This window comes from Melozone crissalis, unplaced genomic scaffold (genome assembly GCF_028551555.1).
Source record: "Melozone crissalis strain CALT ecotype California unplaced genomic scaffold, PUWL_Pcris_2 ptg000007l_1, whole genome shotgun sequence".
Taxonomy (NCBI): domain Eukaryota; kingdom Metazoa; phylum Chordata; class Aves; order Passeriformes; family Passerellidae; genus Melozone; species Melozone crissalis.
This window is the reverse complement of record NW_026535785.1, coordinates 2,089,127-2,110,739: the sequence shown is the minus strand read 5'-3', so window position 1 is coordinate 2,110,739 and position 21,613 is coordinate 2,089,127. Positions and strand designations below refer to the sequence as shown.

Genomic DNA, 21,613 nt, shown 5'->3' with positions numbered 1-21,613 from the left:
GCTCTCACAGACACTGTTAATCCTCAGCTGGGCCAGCAGGGACCTGGGAAAGTTCTGCAGAGAGGCAGGGACAGGCCCAGCCCGGGCAGCTCCAGGCCAGGGGATAAATGGATGGAGGAGCTTCAAATCCATGTCCCTGAGAAGCTCCCCTGGAAGATGCCAGAGGTTTAAGGAGCTCAGAGAGGCAGAATCTGAATTTTAACCTCCTGGTGGCTCTGATGGCTTAATGCACAGGTTTGATGTCCCAGTGTTTCTCACAGAGCACATTGGTGACAAAAATGTGGCTGGAAAGAGACCTGGAGAGGGACTGTAACAGGACATGGAGGGACAGGACAAGGGGGGATGGCTTGAAGCTGAAAAAGGGTGGATTTAGATGGGATATTGGGAAGAAATTCCCAATATCTGTGAGGGTGGGGAGGTCCTGGCACAGGTGCCCAGAGAAGCTGTAGCTGCCTCTGGATCCCTGGCAGTGCCCAAGGCCAGGTTGGAATAATCTGGACCAGTGGAAGCTGTCCCTGCAGGGATTGGAATAAGATGGATTTAAAAGTATTTTCCAACCCAAACCATTCCATGATTCCATGAAAAAAGGGAGCAATCCCGACCTCCCCTCCCAGCAGTTTGCTGCAGCTCCTCCTTGGGGCATCCCTGCTCCTCCTAAAAGAGCAGGGCTGGGATACCTGACAGGGAATGGGCTGTGACACCTTTGTCCCCTCCTCTGACCCCACCTGAGTGCTGGGCAGGGAGAGCACTGGGTAAAACCCATTTAAACCCAATTTTTGGGTGCATTAATCACAGAGAACCCTCAGGACCTGCAGCAGCACCACCACAGCCACTCCAGCACCTCCAATAACTCTGGAAAACAGCTCGGATTCGCTTCCAGGGCTACTCCAAAGCAGCCAATGGCTGGGAATAAAGCATTTATTAGAGCAAAGAGACCTGAGAAGTGTCAGGAGCAAACACAGGTGACAGCACAGCCACACTCACACCCTGTTCCCCAGCCCTTCCAACCAAAGCCGGCACATTCCTGGCCCTGTTTTCCATTTTTAGGAGCCTGTCAGAAATGGCACTCCCTCTCCACGCAGATGTCGAGAAATTAGAGGGAATTCAGAGAGAGGCAGAAAAAAAATGATTAAAGGAGATGGAGGGCCTGATTTTGGAGGGAAAAGAAATCAGTGGAGTTATTTATAACCCTGCCTGCACCGGGGTGGGAGCAGGAATTTTTGAAAGTGCCTGGATAGCTCGGATAAGGGGAAAAGGGGGAAAAGCAACCTCCGGAGGATGCTCTCAGAGAAGCTGTAAATCCTGAGTGATGGGATGAAATGCCAGCCAAAAAAAGCCTCTGGGGAATCATCAGCAAGTGCAGGGGACAGTTGTTGATCCAGAGGGAAGAAGTGCCCTGATCAAAATGTGTGAAGGGATGGTGGAGGCGGCTCCAGAGCCGAACCCCCCGCTCCTACCTCTGCTCCCAGTATTTATTTACATCCAGCATTTTACGCAAAACGTGGGGGTGGGCGTGGAAATGTTCTTTTTTTTTTTTTTTTTTTTTTTATTTCATCCCCCAAAAAAACGGGTTTGGTTAAAAAAACAACCAAACCAGCTTTAAATTCAACCCTGGAGGCTCGTGGGAGATGCACGGAGAGGCTGCTGGGACGGGGTGGGAAATGGGATAGAGGGACCCTGGGGGAACAAATCTGAATTTCCTGGGTGATTTCCAGGCTGAGGAGCAGCTCGGGAAGGTGTTGGAAAATCCCCCATTCCCCAGCCAGCCCCAAGCTCTGCTGGCAGCTCCTCCCTCACAGCCAAAGGGTTTTGGAGGAACCTGTGGGGGAAATGTGGGGCTTCCCGTGGCAGGGAGGAGCTGCCTAACGGGGTGCTGGTGTCTCTGTTGCCTTGCAGGACCTCTCACTCCAGGGCCAAGGCGGAGGCGGCCGTGACGGCGGCGCAGAAAGCGCAGGAGGAAGCGCGGATCGCCAGGATCACTGCCAAAGAGTTCTCACCTTCCTTCCAGCACAGGGAGAACGGTCAGTCCCTGCCAGGCCCTGCCCTCAAACACCCCCAAACCCCCAAACTGCCCTGGCTGCAGGCTCAGCCTGTGCCCGCAGCTCCCCATCCCCACCGGAGCTCCTGGAGGGGAAAACTCCATGGAATACCAGGTTTGGGGAGATTTAGGGCAGGGCTGTCAATATCCAGCAGTTCCCCCTTGTTCAGTACTGTTTTCCCAGTGTTTCCTCTTTCTCCCCCAAGTTTTTAGTTCATAGCCCTTGGTGGTTGCAAAGAAAGAGCCCAACAAGGGCTCTGGATGAAAAACAGATGATCCCAGAGGTCACCACTGACTTTACACCCATGGCTGGTGCAGTTCCTGATTGCTTTGGAAAGGCTGGACCCAGTGGGACCTGACCCTTCCCTCAGCCATGCAAATCAGTCACTGGGAAAATCCACATTTGACCTTCCTTCCTTCCTTCCTTCCTTCCTTCCTTCCTTCCTTCCTTCCTTCCTTCCTTCCTTCCTTCCTTCCTTCCTTCCTTCCTTCCTTCCTTCCTTCCTTCCTTCCTTCCTTCCTCTCTCTTTCTTCCCTCCTTCCATCACTTTCACCATTCCTTGTGGATTTATTCACATTTTTGCTCACCAAAGGCTCGGAAAGGACAGAGCCGAAGCCGAGCCGAGGTCGGGCCGGGGTCTGCAGCCGGCTGGGAGTGGGGACGCTCCAAGTGCCCCCAGCAATAATTAACATCATAATTAAAGTGCGGCTGGGTTTACAGAGAAATTTTCCAGCCCCGAGTCCTCCTCGGGAGGCGGCTGTGGTTGTTCTCCCCCTCCCAGCTCAGCGAGGATTACTCACTCGCTGTAATTGCTCCAGGGGCTGCTGCGGTGACTCAGGGCTGCTCCCGAGCTCGGGGACAAGGGACCATGGGCTGTGCTGGCCCAGCCCGGCCCGGTGCTCGCCTCACCGAGCTGCGGGGGCGGCCGGGGACATCCCATGGCTCAGCTTTGGGGCTGAGCCGGGGCACATCCCCAGGCAGGCCCGGTCCGAGCATCCCCTGCATCCCCCGCATCTCCCGGCTGCGGGAGGAGGCTCAGCCCGCTCCGAGCCCGCCCATCCCTGCTCCTGCCCAGCCCCATCTGAACACGGCAGATCGGAGCTTTCTCTGCGTGCTCCCAGGGGCTTCTCCAGCCCTGAGATGTTCCTCATCTCCATTTCCTCCTGCCAGGAGACTTTGCTGGTTTAAATCACCTCTTGGAGAGATATTTTTAGGTAATGCATTTTTTACTAGCTCCTGGACGGGGCCGTGGCGCTTCGCTCGTGCTGGGGTTTGTGCGGTTGGAGCTCTGTCTGGGGGGCTGTGTGAGCCACGGGAGGGGAGGGCAGGGAAGGAAGGCGGTTCCACTTAGAGCGCATTGAAAACCAAACACAGCATCCCAGATGTGCCGGCAGGGCAGGTGATGGGTGCGAGTGGCTGTGTCACCCACAGAGCCATCACCTCGGGCTGGGGACAGCCAGGTGGGAGCTGCCACCACCCTGCCGGCATTGCAGGGGCTCTGCGTGCCCACCGTGCTCAGGATCGTGGGTGCTGAGTGTGCCCCCATTATTCAAAATTTTGAGTGCTGGATGTGCCCCCTGCCACCGGATTGTGGGTGCTGGGTGTGCCCCCATTATTCAAAATTTTGAGTGCTGGATGTGCTCTCATTATTCAGAATTATGGGTGCTGGATGTGCCCCCCTTCCACAGGATTGTGGGTGCTGGATGCGCCCCCCTATCACAGGATTGTGGGTGCTGGATTTGTCACCCTTGTACAGGATTTTGGGTGCTGGATGTGCCCTTCATATTCAGAATTGTGGGTGCTGGATGTGCCCTCCTGTCACAGGATCGTGGGTCCTGGATGTGCTCCCCTTAAACAGGATTGTGGGTTCTGGATTTGTCTCCCTATCACAGGATTGTGGGTGCTGGATGTGCCCCCGTTATTCAGAATTGTGAGTGCTGGATTTGTCTCCCTTTTACAGGATTTTGGGTGCTAGATTTGTCACCCTTGTACAGGATTTTTGGAGCTGGATGTGCCCCCCATATTCAGAATTGTGGGTGCTGGATTTGTCTTCCTTTCACGGGATTGTGGGTGCTGGATTTGTCACCCTTGTACAGGATTGTGGGTGCTGGATTTGTCACCCTTGTACAGGATTTTTGGAGCTGGATGTGCCCCCCATATTCAGAATTGTGGGTGCTGGATTTGTCACCCTTGTACAGGATTGTGGGTGCTGGATTTGTCACCCTTGTACAGGATTTTTGGAGCTGGATGTGCCCCCCATATTCAGAATTGTGGGTGCTGGATTTGTCACCCTTGTACAGGATTGTGGGTGCTGGATTTGTCACCCTTGTACAGGATTTTGGGTGCTGGATGTGCCCCCCATATTCAGAATTGTGGGTGCTGGATTTGTCTCCCTTTCACGGGATTGTGGGTGCTGGATTTGTCACCCTTGTACAGGATTGTGGGTGCTGGATGTGCCCCCCATATTCAGAATTGTGGGTGCTGGATTTGTCACCTTTGTACAGGATTGTGGGTGCTGGATTTGTCACCCTTGTACAGGATTTTGGGTGCTGGATGTGCCCCCCATATTCAGAATTGTGGGTGCTGGATTTGTCTCCCTTTCATGGGATTGTGGGTGCTGGATTTGTCACCCTTGTACAGGATTGTGGGTGCTGGATTTGTCACCCTTGTACAGGATTTTGGGTGCTGGATGTGCCCCCCATATTCAGAATTGTGGGTGCTGGATTTGTCTCCCTTTCACGGGATTGTGGGTGCTGGATTTGTCACCCTTGTACAGGATTGTGGGTGCTGGATGTGCCCCCCACATTCAGAATTGTGGGTTCTGGATGTGCCCTCCTTGTTCAGAACCCTGGGCGCTGGCTGTGCTCCCTTGCAGGGTGCTGCAGGTCCCCAGTGCCACCCACGGCGTGCTGTGGTGGGTGCTGAGTGCCACCCACCCCCTGGGTGCTGGCTGTGCTCCCTTTCCACGGGATGCTGGGTGCTGGATGTGTTCCTGGCAGGGAGGTGGGTGTGGGTACCACCCACCTGGCGCAGCGAGTGCCAGGGGCGCTGGGTGCCCCCTCAGAGGGGTTTGTGGGTGCTGTGGGACACCACAGAGGGGTCTGTGCCCACCTCAGCATCAGCCCTGGGCACCGCTGGGCAGCTGCAGCTCCTGGAAGGTAAAAACAAAACTGTCCCTGTTTCATATCCTGCCCTCTCACCCATGGCTCCCATGCCCATCAGCCATGGGCATCTCCAGGTGCCCATCAACCCCAATTCCTGCACACAGCAGGATCACCAGGCTTGGCTGGTGCTGCAGAACCGAGTCCCCCCGCTCAGAGACAGCAGCACACAGAGCCAGAGGCTCCCAAATCCCAAACGTGGCTCCTCAGCTCTGCCTTTGAAGCCTCGGAGGCCGCGCTCGGCTGCCTCCATCCCTCTGGAAATCCACGTTCGGTGCTCTGCATCCTCCTTCGCTCTCACAACCCTTCTTCCAGGAACATCACGTGCCCCGGGGATAATTTTAGCTCCGGATAATTGTTGCACATCCTCGGGTGCCGAAAGGGCCCCGGTGCATCCGCGGAGTTCCTGCGCAAGGAAACGCCTCCATCCCTGTGGGCTGCGGGGCTGGGGGGCAGCAGGGCCCCAGATGTGCCCCAGCTGTGCCCCAGCACCCCCAGTCCTGCCCCTCCCAGAGCCCCAACCCTCAGGGATTAACCCAGGAAAGGCAGAGCCCCCTGTGGATTGGTGCTGGGGAAGGTTTGGATGGGGGGGATTCGATGCCATCTCCCTGGTGTGGCTGTGGGGAGCATCTCTGGGGTTTCTTGTCCCCTCTCTGGGGCTCTGGGAACAGCAGCAGTGGGTGTAGCCAGGCTGGGGCTGGTTATGGGGCTGGACATCAGCTCTGGAGGCCATGGAGATGGTGGGGAGCTTGGAAATCCCTGGAATTCCAGCAAAATCCCTGAACTGGGGAAGATGAAGCCCAAAACCTTGGGTGAGCCCGTTCCCACAGGTGGCTTTCCAGCTTTCTCACGTGAAATCCTTTATTCCCTCTGTGCCTCACCTTCCCATTTGGGATCTTGAAAGGTGGCTGGGTCAGGAATGCCTGGGAAACATCCCAAAAAAAAGTCTGTCTTTTTTCCCAGAGACAGATATTCTGCAGGAAAACAGAGGGGTGAGCTCCACCTTTCTCCTTCTTAGCAGTTCCCCACCAATACCAGGATTTTTCAGGGGTCCTGGATAAACTCCAGGAAATTCAGTCTCCCACATACAAACAGGAAAAAAATGAAAGCTGGACTATGTGAGTATCATCCCAAAAACTCATTAGGAGACCATTTCCCATAAATTGCTTGGGTAGATTTCCGAGCAGTTTTTTCACTATTTCCCTCCCTGCCAGTGCTCTGATGGGTACTCCAGCATTCCTTGTGTGTATCCCAACCCTGCAGGGGTGAGGGCACCTCCCAGCAGCTCCCCAAAAAGATCCAAGAGAGAAAATTGCTTAGCAGAAGTGGAGGCCTGAGCAGGCGCTGCCGAGCGTTCATTTTTAAATGATGGCAGGAAAATTGAGCTCTCCCTTTTCAAGACTCGTTTCTTGTCTCACCATAGCAATCACAATTAGATGCATTTCAGGGGCATTAGGCACTTAATATATTTATCAAATTATTCACCTAATTTAGCATGGCTTTAGCTGGGAATGACTGGAGAGGGGAAAAGGAGAATTAACCACTATTAGCTCGCTTGAAATCGTTTGGTGTTTCATCAGTGATGAACACATTGGAGGTTTTTGTTCCATGTTGTTCCTCCAGCAGCAGAAGACATTCAGCCCCTCCTGAGGTGCCCATCCCAGGGTGACCCTGCCTGGGAAGTCTCTGAGCTGAAGGAATGAGGAGCCTCCAGTGGGATGAGGAAGATGGGGGGTGCTGGCCTCAGGTGGCCCTGAACAACCAGCCCTGTCCTTGCATCCCATCCTGGGGCTGAGCAGGGAAATCTCCATGTCCTGCTGGGCTGTGTGGGGCAGGAAAGCCCTTGGATGTGAGGTTTGTGGGGTTTTTCTTGCACACCTGCCCAGATGTGGCCGTTTCCCTCCTGCACCTGGCAGATGAAAACTGAGGTGGTTCCCATGCAGGAAGGGGGTGAGGTTGGTGTGAGGTGATCCCAGTGGCACCCAGGGTGATCCTGGTGACACCCAACACACCCAGGGTTATCCCAGTGTCACCCAGGACACACCCAGAGTGGTCCCAGTGGCACCCAGCACACACAAACACAGAGCACAGGGTGTGCCACCAGCCACATCACAGATTTCCCTTCCCAAGCTTCCAGACTGGGAACTGATAGGAAATGTGGTCAGATGGATCCCAAAAAACCATCAGAACCTCTTGGTGGCTTCTCCACACCTCTGGCGTTGGAAAACCATTCCCATGCTGGTCATAGTTCTGGAAGGTGGGGCTCAGGGCAGCTTTGGTGTCACACCAGTGCTGCCAGCAGCTGTGACAGTGCTGTCCCAATCCCACCCCTCTCCTCCCCACCACCCAACCCTCTGCTCCCCTTTCCGTGCCACGAAAAACCCTCGGGGCATCCACGCACCAGAAATAATCCCGTTTCCTTCCCCTCTCCCCTCTCTCCTCTCCACGACTGCCCCCGAAGGGCTCGAATGCCAGCGGCCGAAGCGGCAGAACTCGAGCGACGACATCGAGGTCCTCTCCACCGGGACGCCCCTGCAGCAAGAGAGCCCCGAGCTGTACCGCAAAGGGACCACCCCGTCCGACCTGACCCCCGAGGACAGCCCGCTGCAGAGCTTCCCCGCCAGCCCCTGCTCCACGCCGCCCCTCGGCCCCTCCTGCAGGAACAAGAGCGCCCACTTCTCCAGGCAGGTCTCGGTGGACGAAGAGAGGGGCGGCGAGATCCAGATGTTGCTGGAGGGGCGCGGCGGGGATTACCTGCGCCCCAACAGCTGGAGCGAAGAGAAGGTGGGCGGGAGCCGCGCCGGGAGGAGCGGGACGATGCGCAGCGGGCAGCTGGGCTCCAACGCCGGCCCCGAAGACTACAGAGGTCGGAGCGGGGGACACAAACATTCGGCCTCCAACCACAAGCCGAGAGAGAGGTGGACAGATTCCCCAGCCACGGTTTCATGGACTTCCCACCACAGGTCCCACAACCACAGCTCAGGGAGCTCCAAGCTGCTTGAGCTGGACGAGGAGAAGATGAGCAATTACGAGATGGAGATGAAGCCCCTCATGAGGATGGATTCTTATATGCAAGAGATTCACTCCCAAAAAAGACACTACAGCAAAGGGGGAGGCTGCAGGAGCGTGGCTGACGAGCACCGCGGGGAAGAGCGGGGCTTCGGGGTTCAGAGACTGAGGTCTAAGTCCCAGAACAAAGAGAATTTCAGGCCAGCTTCCTCTGCCGAGCCCACGGTGCAGAAACTGGAAAACCTGAGATTCGGGGACAAAGCTGAACCTCGGCTACTGAGGTGGGACTTAACCTTCTCCCCGCCACAGAAATCTTTACCTGTTGCACTAGAATCTGAAGAGGACAGTGGGGATGCGCTCAAATCCAGTACGGTGAGTGAGGGCACTGGGTGTGCTGCAATTCTGCCCTGAAAGCCTGGGGCTGTTGTGGGGTTGAGTGGAGCAGGATGGGAGGGAAATTCAGAAAATGTGAATTATTGTGGTTTTGTGCCTTGAATCCCCTCTCCTCCCTTCTCCCACTCTGCTGGACGTTGGTGTGGTGAGTTCCCTGCAGACTGTGCTGGGAGCATTCCCTGGGGGATGGAGTTTTGCAGCCCAGCCCCTGGGCCAGCAATAAAAACCCATTATTGCTGGGAGTTTGGTGGGAAAGCTGCAGGAGCAGGCAAGGCATTGGTGATGTTCCTTGGGTCATGGTTATGGCCACAGAGCTTCCTGCTGCTCCAGGACAGCTCCCTGCGAGACACCCCACCCTGGGCTCCTCATTTTGGGGGAGATAAGGACGCTTTGGACATGAAGTGGCTGCTGGGAAGGTGTTCAGGAGAGAAGACAGAGTGATCTTAAAAGCTGCTGCAGAGTGGAAGGGAATGATCTGTTCTCCACGAACAGAATTAATGGGCTTAAAGTCAAGGAGGGTGAGCCATTAACCATGGCTAATGAGGTGAGGGCTGTAATGAACTGCCTGGGGAGGGAGGGTCTGAGGTTGGACATCACAGCTCAGACAGGACCTGGACAGAGCTGAACATCCTCAGAAGGCTGAGCTGGGTGGAGTTTAGGTTTTTTGCAGTCTTGTTTTCTGAGGGTTCCTGGATTTCCCATTAGAAGTTCCCTCACTTGTTGTTCCCACTGGTTGGCATTGACAGGAGAGGTGATGGGGTCTGCTGGGAGCACTGGGGAAGCCACCAGTGCCCCAAAATGCCCCTTGTTGAGTCAGTGCCAAACACAGGGCAGGGCTGGAGGTGTCCCATGAGGATGCCCCAGACCTACCCAGGAGAAGTGGAAAACCTGTCACGCTCAGGAGGTGACATTTCAGCAGGAAGGAGCTAAATCTCCCTGTCAGGGGAGCACAGGACGGTGCCTGATCACGAAACTGAAATGAATTTGTCAGTCAGGCTGAAAATTCAGGCGAGAGGCATCGAGGTGTGTGAGGTGTGGTGACATTTGCCATGGCTGCAGTGTCCCTGCTCCTCCAGCACCTGCCAGCAGAGCCGAGCTGCAGAGAGAGGAGGGAGCAGCCTGGGATGCAGGAAGGATGGATCTGCCCCAGCTTTCCTGATGGAGCTGTGGATAAATTCCCCCCAGAACAGCCTGAGATGCAGGAAGGATGGATCTGCCCCAGCTTCCCTGCTGGAGCTGTGGATAAATCCCCCCAGAACAGCCTACGATGCAGAAAGGATGGATCTGCCCCAGCTTTCTGGCTGGAGCTGTGGATAAATCCCCCCAGAACAGCCTACGATGCAGAAAGGATGGATCTGCCCCAGCTTTCTGGCTGGAGCTGTGATAAATCCCCCCAGAACAGCCTGGGATGCAGAAAGGATGGATCTGCCCCAGCTTTCCTGATGGAGCTATGATAAATCCCCCCAGAACAGCCTGGGATGCAGAAAGGATGGATCTGCCCCAGCTTTCCTGATGGAGCTGTGGATAAATTCCCCCCAGAACAGCCTGGGAGGCAGGAAGGATGGATCTGCCCCAGCTTTCCTGCTGGAGTTGTGGATAAATCCCCCCAGAACAGCCTACGATGCAGAAAGGATGGATCTGCCCCAGCTTTCTGGCTGGAGCTGTGATAAATCCCCCCAGAACAGCCTGGGATGCAGAAAGGATGGATCTGCCCCAGCTTTCCTGCTGGAGTTATGGATAAATGCCCCCAGAGCAGCCTGGGATGCAGGAAGGAAGGATCTGCTGATAAACCCCCCCCAGCTGCCCTGGAGCTCTCTGCCTCCCCATCCCTGGGCTCAGCATCTCCCACCCAGCACTGAGGGGGAGCTGAGCACAGGGGATCCACAGGACCCATCCTGCAGCCCTGGAAAAGCAGCTCTGCTGTCCTTGCCTGCCTGGGAAGCACTGGAGACATGACAGGCAGCATTAGGAGCCTGACAGGCTCCCAGAGGGGAAGAGCAGCAGCAGTAATTGCACAGACACAGCCTGGCAAGGCCGTGGGATGCGCAGATGTTCCAGCACCTCTGACAACACAACCTGGGAGACACAGGGCCCCCAGGAGGGATGAAACCGCTGTTTCTCCTCGCTGAGAGCCACGTGATTTTGGGGAGATCAGTGGCACAAGCAGCTCTGAGCTGTATCCCCACCCAGCCCATCAGATGTGCTCCCACCTCGGAGCTGTCACAATAAACCTCTCTCCACATGTCTGGAGGCAAACTGCCACCAAGACATTCCTGGCCATTCCCAGCGAGCCCTGGCCACTAAGGAAGGGCCCAGCCTGTGTGGAGAAGTGCATGGAAAAGCCATTAGGATGCACATCCTACTTTGGAAGTGCTGGAGCTGCGGAGCAGCATGTTCAGTTTTCTCACATTCATAACCGAGGGTGGAACAGATGGCGAAGGTTTGGGAGGAAGCTAATGTAATACAGAGGAAGAGATAATATGTGGATTTAAATAACCCACAATGCCAGCAACAATTTGTTCTAGCAGGAATTGCACGGTGCTAGCAGGGTTTTGTTCCAGTGGCCTGGCAGAGAGGGGGTGGCTGGACAGGAGCAGGGGAAGGTGTAGGGGAGGAATGGGAGGCGCAGGATCTGTGCTCCAACCTCCTGCCCAAACCCGTGACCTCACCTGCCATCAGAAGCATTTCAGACTTCAGGGAGCGGTGAATCCCTGAGGAGGAGGAGGAGGGGAAGGCTGAGGGGGAAGGATTCATCCCACGGACCCCACATCCATCCCCACACAACACAGACACTCACGCACTCCATCCTGCAAATCCTCCCTGAATCCTGCTCCAGCTCCACATACCCCCACAGCAAATCAAGGCTCCCCAATCCCCCCCAAAAGCCCAATTCCCTACACTGGCCTGAAATCCCCCTTCCCTGGGGCCTGGCAGGGCTGTGGGCAGGTGTGTGAGGGCCCACACTGCTCCAGCCTCTCCCCCGGGTGCCAGCAGTGCCAGCTCTCTCAAAAGGAGGGGCTCCAAGGGCAGCTCCCAGCTCTCTGCAGCTGGGCTCCCAGAGAAAGGAGCTGCCATGAGCAGGAGGGATGCTCAGAGCTGAGCAAGGCTATTTTTGCCCTACCTGAGGTATCCCTGAGCAGAAGCGAGGTCACCCTCACGGCTTAGCTTATTTTAAAAATAATCTGCCCTAAACCAGCTCTGCACAAGCCATTCACGAGCCCAGGGCTTGGCTCTGTGCTGGAGTGGTGGCAGCTCCAGCTTCCAGAGGCAGCACAACCTCCGCCAGTGCTGGAACAGGCTGGGATTGCAGGTCTCACAAATACACACCCCAAAATAATCACTGCTCCTGATTCCCGTCTGAAAAACAAGCTGGGAGCCACAGGGCCTTGAATCCAAGCCTTTCCAAAGCTGCACAGGCAGGGATACAGACTCCACAAAGGAGTCTGTAGGAGCTGTAGGAACTTTGTCACTTTTCCCCAGTCCTTTAAAAGAAGTTCCCAGAACCACCCCCCTTTGTTGGGGCTGCACACCAGGAATTGAAAAATCCTCTCATAAAGGTCATTTCTTGAGGCCACGGCTCAGTAACATCGATGAAATTCAGCACTGCTTGGTGTTGGCTCTCAGGGGATTTGGGGTTTTGGGGTCACTGAGCCACACAAATGGTTTAAAATGACATTTAAGGCCACCTGATTTCTCTGTGCCTCTGTGGGCACTGACCCCAGCACCCAGAGGACAAACTCAGAGCAATTGTCAGCGTTGGGGCAGAGGAAAACAGGAGCCAATGTGCCAGGACCAGTGCCGGTGTTGTGGGATTAAGGGATTTACGGGAATGTCCCCATCCCTCCCAGCCTTATAGGCCCATGAGGCACAAAGCCTGGGCCTGGGTGCTTCACAGAAGCCTTTGAAGAGAAGTAAAATGGGAAATGAAAAAAGGAATTGTCGAGAGACTGGGAAGGGAAAGGATCTTTCTGAAACGCCAGCGAGCGTTTTATCCACAAACCACAGCCCGTGGCAGGGCTGGGGAGGAGGAGAAGGGAGCAGATCTCCTTCCCTGCAGGTGCTGCACATCTGCCGCTTCTGGAAGGAAGGAGAAGCGCTCGGTCCTTCATTATTGGGGGCGTGAGGGGGCTCGAGGTCCTTCAGCACCGGGGGGGCTGGAGGATCGGCCCTTCAGCACCGGGGGTGTGAGGGGGCCCGAGGCCCGGCCCTTCACGGTGCCCTGTCCCATCGCACCCCAAAGACATGACAGCAACAGCCCAAAGCCAGCCCCGGCTGTTCCCCGCAGCATCACATAGAGCAAATCCCAGCCCAAATGCAAAAATTCCCGGGGAAAGAACCGCAGCAGAGGCTCTAAAGGCATCTCCCGGCTGAGGGATCTCCGAGAGCCCTCCGTGCCCCTGCGGGGGTGGCGGGGAGGGATCCCGGCAGCCTCTCCCTCCCTCCCTCCTCCGGCTGAGGGGCGGATTTGCCGGCAGATATTGCAGGCGGTTTCGCTGTCGCTGGGGAAAGGCAGGAGCACGCAGCCAATCTGCGGGGAGCTGCCGGGGCTGCGGGCGCGGCGCTCGGCACGGCCTCCCCCGGCACGGCCTCCCCCGGCACGGCCTCCCCCGGCAGCGGCGCCTCCCCGCTGGATCTCCCCGTGCTCCTGCGATACCGCACGAAATGAACGATACTCACACGCTGAGGTGTCCGAGGCAAAAAAAAAAAAAAAAAAAAAAAAAAAAAAAAAAAAAAAAATGCACGTTTATTTCCCGACTTCGATATTTATAGAATTCCAAAAGCGACCGTGGGTTGGAGGATGAAATTGCTACCTCTCCAATCACACTGGTCAAACCAACAGTTCATCAATTCTCCCTTCCTCCAGAAAGGAATGCAAAACAATCATTATTTACGTGAAAAGTGCGTGAGAAACTCCATTACAAAAATGTAAACATCAGAAGGCTTAGACGCACTTTAGAAGAACAGGGCGACACCCTTGCCAGAGCTGCCAGGTTATTCCTGAAGGGATTCATCCCAGGTGGAGATGAATTTCCCTTCCTTTTTTAGGCACCTTTAGCCCTAAAGGTCGTAAAATGAGTTAGAAATAAAACCTGGGTGTTTTCTCCACCCCAGCCTGTCTGGGGTGTGAACATCCCCTGTGCATTCCCCCCAGAAGGTGTTCCCATTTGGGAACCTGGGGACTTGTTTGGCATTAACCTCCCTGGGATTAAACCCTGTGATTTATCCCTGTGGCCTCCCAGTTTCAGGTTTTCCCATTTATTTTTTTCCCCATCGGGAGCCATCCCCAGATCTCCCAACACAATCATCCCTGGGTTTTCCTTATTCCTCTCATCTCAAGCAATCAGATTCACCTCAATCCCACCTGGCAGCTGCGTGCCCAGACAAACAGAAGCCATAATTTCATGGGAATAAGGAGGAAGAGGAGTCCTGTTGCCATCACAGCTCTGGAATGAGGCAGGGCTGAGCATTGCTGCAGGGGTTGTCTCTTCTTAAGACAAATAATAATCACAAACTGTTCCTCCTCTAATCCCTTTCGTGTTCAGACAACCTGAGGTAAATAATCTTCAGAGAGAAATGGGATGTTCAACTCGACAGGGTCCTTTTCAAAGCCTTTTCATCTCCAGGGCCTTTGATGTACCAGGGAGCACCTTCTTGGCTCTGCTCCTATCACTGGCTATGGGGGTTGAGCCCAATTCCATCTCTTAGCTTGGAAAATTTGGAGTCAAACACCACCTTTAGACTGCATAAGAAACAAATTGTGACTGCTGTTTTTAGTATAAAAATCTTAAAATGAGAGCTTCAAACATACCTAAACAAACACGGAGCACCTGGAAGGTGAGGATTGAACCGGGGGTGACAAATCAGTTCTTTAAGAGGCTAAAGGATCTCTAAGAGGATAACCTCTCATTTTTTTAGCCTTTTTTTTCCCTAGAAGCAGGTTTTTCCATCCCACCCAACTCACTTCCACTCACACAAGCACTTTTAGCATCTCCTGGGCCCCTTCCTGGAGCCACGGGAGCTGCTGCAATCCGCTGGAGAAAGCCAAGTGGCTCCCTGATGTTTCCTTTGCTAAATGCTCCTTAACCATTTCACAGAGCCTGTTCCTGGCAGTGATGTGACAATTCAGCACAAATGTCACCGAGCTGCTAAGTTTGCAGCCCTTTCTGCAGTGCTGAGGCTGGAAAATGGTGCATATCTATGTATTTTATTTTTTTTTTTTTGCTGATCCAAGTCCTTAGTAATTACACTTAATAGATCCCAGAGGGATTCCTAGGTAACCTGCACTCTGGTTTCCATGGCAGAGAGGCAGAGCTTGTACCCTGTGATAACAGATAATAATGGATTGCTAATGCTTAAATTAATTATGCCACAATTGCATTTGTAAACCAGCTGTCCGTCGTATTCCCAGAAAAACTCCGGAGTTGCTACACAACAGTTCCAGGATAAAAACAAACAAGGCAGAGGGGCAGGGATTACTCTACAGCTACAATTACTGTTATTACTCCTGTGCCATAACCATGGCTTATTCCTGTTTTAGTGTTTCCATGGGTTAAGGTCTAAGTTTCTGTTCTTTAAGCTTGGAAGCAAAGCTTAAAAATCCTTGGAGAGCCAACCTGTTGATAGAGAAGGATCCTTTTGCCCAGATGATCCCATCCTTGGCAGATGTTTTCCTTCTATCCCCCTAGTTTTCCAGCTGAGAGGGCACAGCTTTGATGCCCTGTGTGCAAATCACAGAACCACGGGATCATTTACCTGGAAAACGCTCTGGAATTGAGTCCAACCATTCCCCCAGCACTGCTCCATGCCCCCAAGTGCCACATCCACACAGCTCTGGGGATGGGGACTCCACCACTGCCCTGGGTGAAGAATTATTCCCAAATACCCAAGCTGAACCTCCCTGGTACAACTGGAGGCTGATTCCTCTTGCCCTGCTGCTGTTTCTTGGGAGAAGTGAGCAGTGAAGGCTGAGCTCGCTCCCCAAAGGCTGGACCTCAGCTGCATCCCAAAGTGGGGGAACAGGGAACAGGAGCAGGGGCGGCGCTGGCTGTGCTGTTTTGGCAGGGAATTCCTCCATGGAGCAGCCCAGGGATGGGGCTGAGCCCTCCCTGCCTGCGGGGCCGGGGCAGGAGCTCGTTCCGTGCCTCGGCGGGGCCGTGCCAAGGCAAACAACGACGCTGATAATCGCCTGCAATCTGTTATTATATTACCAGCAGCTCAAAAACCCTAAAACCCAATAATCTTCTGAAATGCAGCTAATCCCTCCCAGCGCCAGCAAGGCCGGGCTTGGCACGGCCGGGCCGGGGAAGGGAAGGAGCAGCGAGCAGGGGGTGCTGGCTGCCTTTGGAAGCTTCTCGTGGCACAGGAGGAGAGGTTTGCCAGGAGCAGCCAGCCCTGGATGGGCACCCGGCTGCTCTCCGCAATCCCTGCCTTGGCTCGGCTGCCTTTGACCCTGTTGCTAAGCTACAAATATGCCTTTCCAGCAGGCTCCAGCATCCTCGCTCCCACCCACTCCCAAACGGCAGCTGAATCAGGCTGCTCGCAACAGAAACCATCCCCGGGCAGCCGGGAGCTGCTTCTTCCCGTTCCTTTTCCAGCAGCTCCGCAGAGCCACCCAGGGAAAGCTCCCCGGGCGTGCCCAGCCCTGTCCCCACTCCATCCCAGCGACATGGGGAGTGCCAGGAGGGGGCAGGAGCCTGGGGAAAAGCCTTTGGAGCATCCCAGCCCTGGGATGCAGCAGGAATAGCTGAGGATCCCAGCAAATCCAAGGAAAAGCAACCACCCACCTGGTGCCAGCAGCGCTCGCCCTGTGCGAGCCACACTCACACCGTGGCACCAGGGATGGGGTGCCAGGATGGATGGTGGTGCCAGGATGGATGGTGGTGCCAGGGGTGTTTTCCTGACCTGTCCTGCAGAAGGATGTGTTGGAGGGCCGCCTGCAGTGCCCTGACGTTGCTGGGATGTTGGTGGGGTCCCACAGGATTGTCCAGGACGTGCTCCAGGGGAAGCAATAGATGCTCCCCAAGGGATTGAACCTTTCCTGGGATGTCCAGCCCAGCTGGGATGGGGGTGTGCACAGGGCAGCTGCAGTGGGGTTCCTGCAATGCTTTCCAGGTGAAATCACAGAATCCTGGCATGGTTTGGGTCGGAAGGACCTTAAAGCCCATCCCATCCCACCCTGCCACGGCAGGGACACCTTCCACTGTCCCAGGTTGCTCCAAGCCCCATCTAACCTGGCCTTGAACACTCCCAGGTGGTTCCCAGGAGCTTCATTGGGTCCATATAAACTCAGGAAAGGTTATTAGACCATTCCCAAAATGTTACCTGAACATGGACCCCCATGTGCTGGTTTGATGTTCAGGATACCTAGAAAACAACTGCATTTATTAGGAAATATCCTGGTTACTTCAAACCATCCCCAAACCACTCTAAGATCCCATATAATCTGCTTTTTTGTTGCTTTTTTTTTTTTTTTCCTTTTCATTGACCACCTGATAAACAACCAATTTTAGTTCTGTTTTTAAGGCCAGAATCCCTATGGGAGTGGCATGGGATGATCCATGATCCATCAGGGGGTTCAGCCAAGCGTTTGTTTGGCAGCTTCAAAAATCCTCCAGGGGTTCCTGGGCACTTTGGGAGGTGTCAGCTGGGATCTGCTCATCCCCAGAGCTGCCCGGACTCCCCAGAGCAGATTCTCCTGGATTCTCCCCAGATTCTCCTGGAATCCCTGCAGAATTCCAAGGATCCATCTAACTCCTGTCCTTCTCTTTCTCTTGCAGGGTTCAGCTCCCATCCTGGTAGTCATGGTGATCTTACTAAATATTGGAGTCGCCATTTTGTTTATTAACTTTTTCATCTAATTCAAGACTGTCTTGTTTGCAAAAATAACAGTTACATGTATGAATGGGGGGAAAAAAAACAAACAAAAACAAAACAAAAAAAACCCCGAACCAAACAACAAAAAAAAAAAAAAAAAAAAAAAAAACAAAGGGAAGAATCATAACTCGAACTGTCCTCTGACAATTTCCAAGTCTTTTCACAGAAGAACAACAAATGATCGAGTCTCACTCACAGTTTGCCTTTTTTCCTGGGTAATGTTTTTTGGATTTTAGCCAAAATTCTTTGCTTGTATAACACTATGCTGTGTGGCATGGCAAAATGCTATCAACACTCTGCCCCCCCAACACTGGGAAGGATGAGAAGGAATCCCAACAAAAGGAAAAAACCTCGCTTCCCTTCCCCTCACCCCCCCCACAAAAGAAAAAAAATTGTCTTTGTAACAACAGCAATGAACCCCAAAATGGAGATGAGACAAGGGGACCATGGGGAAGGTTTGGGTGGAGTGGGGACGGGTTCTGGGATGCTCCAGGCTGAGCTTCCCAGGGAAATTCAAATGATAAATGGGAGAGAAAAGCAGAACCAGGCTTTTCACCCTTTGGGAATGGAGGAATGCTGCTGTGGGAAGGAGGAGAGAAGGAGCACAGGGAAGGAATGAACCCTGTCTGGATGGGAAAATGGCAGAACAGGCCCCGTTCTGATCCTTGTTTTTAAAACAAAAATTGGCTTTTTGCAGAATTCCTCGGGGCAGGGGTAATAGGGAACACGAGGTGTGAGCAGCAGCCCCAGCACCCTCCTGCCTTCCCTCCTCCTCCCCAGGCTGCTCCTCACCCATGGCAAGGCAGGAAAACCACCCAGAGCTACTTTTAATTCACAGCCAATTTCTCCTGGCTAAAAATCCCCCCCCAAAACCCTTTGGAGGCACCTCCAGCAGCACAGATGGAGTGGCTGATGGTGCTGTGCTGGTGAGGAGCATCCAGCCCATCCCAAAAAACGTGCACAGGGAGCAGGGTGGGGAGGGACAGGGGACAGAGGGCTCAATTCCAATCCACTGAGGATGACAATAAAACAAAACCAAGCAAAAATCCAACTGTTTCTCAAAGGCACCTGGGGAGGAGCACCTGGAGCATGTCCCAGAGAGGAGGGAGAGGGTGGTGGGTTTGTCTCTTACATCTTGCTGTGGACTGTTTCAGACATCATGCTTGGGCTCTGAGCATGTAGTATTTTGCACTTTGTAATGCAGGATGTATATTCCAGCTTCCAACATGTCCCTGTATTAAAAAAAAAAAAAAAAAAAGGAAAAAAAAAAAGAAGAAAAAAAAAAAGAAAAAAAAAAAAGAAAATCAAACCAAACATCATTGGCAATGGCAGCCTCTAAGGATGTATTTTCTTTCTTTTTTTTTTTTTTTTTTTCTATGTCACTTAATTTGTCCGTTTCTACCATCTTTGTACTATGCCTGCCTTGATTTTTTTGTCCCTCTCCCTGTCCCCACGGATAATCTGCATACTCATTAAAGACGCGTATCCCTGTTCTGAGCTGTCCTGGTGCCGATGACACAGCGTGCTCCCCGCTCCAGCCCTGGGCACGGCGCTCCCCAAGCTCCCACCCCTGCCCTCGGTGCTCCCCCGGCTCCTTTGGGATTTGGCAGGGCCAGGGACCAAACCCGCCCCTCGTCCCCCCCTGCAGCTGCAGCAGGAGGAGGGCGCAGGAGCTCCCGAGGGGGGCGAGACCCTCCCAGGAGATTTTGGGGGGTGGGGAAGGAGGGAAAAGCCCTCCCCGACATTCACGTCCAGAGTTGTGTTGGATCCAGCCCGGACTCGTGGACTCAGCTTTGCTTTGCTTCTGTTTTAGCTGTTTTCTCTGCTACCTTTTCAGCAGATTTCTTATTACACTGCACTGGATTGCTATATTTTTAACCAGAAATAAACTAAGGATTAGAGCATGTGCCAGTTAAATTCAGTTCTTTTCCTTACATGGTCTGATTCCCTCCTGTCGCAGTTTTGCTTCCTCTTCTCCTTCCTTTCCCTTTCCAGGCACAGGGCTATGGGTGGACAGGGGAAAGGATAATTTTGAAATTCCATTTTCCACAGTAACTGTCCATCATCTTCCCACCTCTTCCTTTTTTTGTGTTGTTTTGGATTTTCCTTTTGGGTCCTTAGTCATAATTTTTTTCCCCCTCTTCAAGGCTTGCTGCACACTTGAAATGAACCAAAAAACCCCCACATTTTGGGATTGCAGCCTTGGGAATTCACCCCTGGGAGTTGGAATTCTGCTTCTACTCTTTGGAAAGACTCTCGAGGACTTGTTTTTTTGTTGCATTTGAGTGCAGGACACAAAGGTCCTGTCAGGAGCAGGCTAAACACAGCCCTGCAGACACAGATATTTAGATATCTGCAAAACAGCACCAGAATGCCTCTTGTTATCCATCAAATAAAAGCACTGCTGGTTTCCTGACTGGATTTTTCCCACTGCTGCCTGCCCAGTTATTCCTGCTCTTGCCCCTGGACCAGCACAGGATTTTTCAGCTCTCTGTTGCACTCAGTCAAGCTAGGGTTTGCTCAGGAGGAAAGACAGCCACAGACTAATATTAATTGGCTCCCAACTCACACGGTCCAAAATAATGATTCTTTTCTTAATCCCGGGGAGTTGAGCAATTTGTCTCAGTCCTGGGCTTTTCACATTTGCCCAAGGCCAGAAATATTCCTGAGAAGTAGCCCAGAGAGAGAGGTAATTCAGTGTATTTGCCTGTTTTATGAGCCTGGCTCCTGCAGATCTGCCCAAGGCCCATTAAAATGCCCATCAAGGTGGGCCATAAATCCATGGAAATGATCCAGCCCTGCTGCTTTATGTCCAGGCTGGCAGCTGCACTTGGTCAGTTGAAGGTTCGGATCATTTTTTTAAGGCTGAACTGGAATTTTTATGTTCTGCCAGCACGAGGAGGGGCTGGCCCAGCAGAGCAGTGGGGAAGGGGGAATTTGGGAAGGGAGATTTGGATCCCACCTGTGTGAGAGGGGCTGCTCCAGCACTGCATCCTTGGGAAGAGAAGGAAGGGAAGGAAGGGAAGGAAGGGAAGGAAGGGAAGGAAGGAAGACAAACCCCCTGTGTCACGTCAGCTGCTCCCAGCCCATCTGGTGTCTGGGTGGTTGTACCCAAGACCCAGATTCCAGCAGTCCCCAGAGCTCCAGCTTCCAGAGCTGCCGAGCTGTGGCAGCATCCCTGCCAGGAAAACAGCCAGACTGCATCAGAGGGGGAGGAGCGACGGCAGAAACAGGGTGGGACCCACGGCAGAGGCCTTAATTGAGACCTAAGGGCTAATTACACTCGGCAGCTTTGGCAAGAGCAGGGAGCACGGAGAGCAGGGATTTTTGGAAGCTGTCACACAGACAGGGCGGCTCCAGAGGGCTGTGCTGAGGCAGGATGGGGCAGGGATGAGATGGGATGGGATCTCCTGAGCTGGGGTGAGGGCCTGGCAGGGAACAGAGTCCTGACAGCTTTTCCTGCTTCAGGAACAGCTCAGCTCCTTGCACAGCTCCTGAAGGACTGCAGCAGTTGTGGGATCATCGAATCATGGAATGGGTTGGGTTGGAAGGGATCTTAAAGCTCATCCTGTCCCACCCCTGCCATGGACACCTTCCACTATCCCAGGGTGCTCCAAGTCCCATCCAGCCCGGCCTTGGGCACTGCCAGGGATCCAGGGGCAGCCACAGCTCTCTGGGAACCTGTGCCAGGGCCTGCCCACCCTCACAGGGAGAGGCAAATCCCCCAAAACTCTGCACAGAAAGATGGGAACTTACCCAGGTGAGAGGACAACAGGGTGAGTGGCTGAGCAAGCCAAGGGATTCCTTCTTGGATTAACAATTGCTTTGTTTTCACCTTTCCCAGATCATCAATAAATGCTCCATTTTCTCCTCTCCCAGGTTATCAATACATGGTTTGTTTCCCCCTCTCACCTGTTATTTTGTGGGGAAGGTCCCTCCCTGCCAGCCATGTTTTTATCTCACCAATTAAAGCTCCCTGTCAGCTCCATTTAATCTTCCTTCTGTCCTAATGAGCCCAGCAGATCCCAGGCCTGCTCTCTGGAGAGCTGCATCCCTGGGGATGGCCCTGCCACAGCGATTCCCAGGGCACCTGGAATTCCCTGCACAAGGCCAGCCAGCCCTGGTGGCACCTCCAGG

The 21,613-nt window shown here is 53.8% G+C and overlaps 1 protein-coding gene across 1 annotated transcript in view; it reads left to right on the top strand.

The window, feature by feature from the left end:
* JPH3 (junctophilin 3) overlaps positions 1-17,552 on the top strand; it is a 46,677-nt gene extending 29,125 nt beyond the window's left edge. Inside the window, exons 3-5 of the mRNA XM_054296277.1 lie at positions 1,897-2,021; positions 7,662-8,581; positions 17,380-17,552. Coding sequence (XP_054152252.1) covers positions 1,897-2,021; positions 7,662-8,581; positions 17,380-17,460 — 1,126 coding nt within the window. The 3' untranslated portion in view covers positions 17,461-17,552. The remainder of the gene's footprint in view (positions 1-1,896; positions 2,022-7,661; positions 8,582-17,379) is intronic.
* Positions 17,553-21,613: the final 4,061 nt, after the last annotated feature.